The 443-nt window shown below is 58.0% G+C and overlaps 1 protein-coding gene across 1 annotated transcript in view; it reads left to right on the forward strand.

The window, feature by feature from the left end:
- Nucleotides 1-7: 7 nt before the first annotated feature.
- The window catches only part of LOC104405942 (hemojuvelin-like), a gene marked incomplete at its 3' end in the record, with an annotated part of 804 nt that continues 368 nt past the window's right edge, over nt 8-443 (forward strand). Inside the window, exon 1 of the mRNA XM_010014792.1 lies at nt 8-226. Coding sequence (XP_010013094.1) covers nt 8-226 — 219 coding nt within the window. The remainder of the gene's footprint in view (nt 227-443) is intronic.

Genomic DNA, 443 nt, shown 5'->3' on the forward strand with positions numbered 1-443 from the left:
TCTTGCGATGTGCGACTATGAGAAGAGCTTTGTCTACAAGCACGGCCAAGCGCCCAGCTACCAGCACTGCGCCGCCTTCGGGGACCCCCACATCCGCACCTTCCATGACGACTTCCACACTTGCCGGGTGGAAGGTTCCTGGCCTCTCCTGGACAATGAGTATCTGTTTGTGCAAGCAACCAGCTCGCCGGTGGCCAAGGGGTCCAACGCGACGGTCACCAGCCAGGTAACACTGTGGGGATGCGGGAAGGGCTTGGGGTGCTCCTACAACCCCAAAGGTGGCTGGAGGGCAGGTAAACCCACATGGGAGCAGCAGTGAGGGTCTGCAGGAAGGAGTGGGATGAAGGTCCTTGAGGGGACATTCCCCATGGAACTGGATGAGCTTAGGGTCCCTTCCAACCCAAAGCATCCTGTGCGTTTTGGAAAGCAGGAAAAATTGAAAC

Source organism: Nestor notabilis, unplaced genomic scaffold (genome assembly GCF_000696875.1).
Source record: "Nestor notabilis isolate BGI_N333 unplaced genomic scaffold, ASM69687v1 scaffold16515, whole genome shotgun sequence".
Lineage (NCBI taxonomy): Eukaryota > Metazoa > Chordata > Aves > Psittaciformes > Psittacidae > Nestor > Nestor notabilis.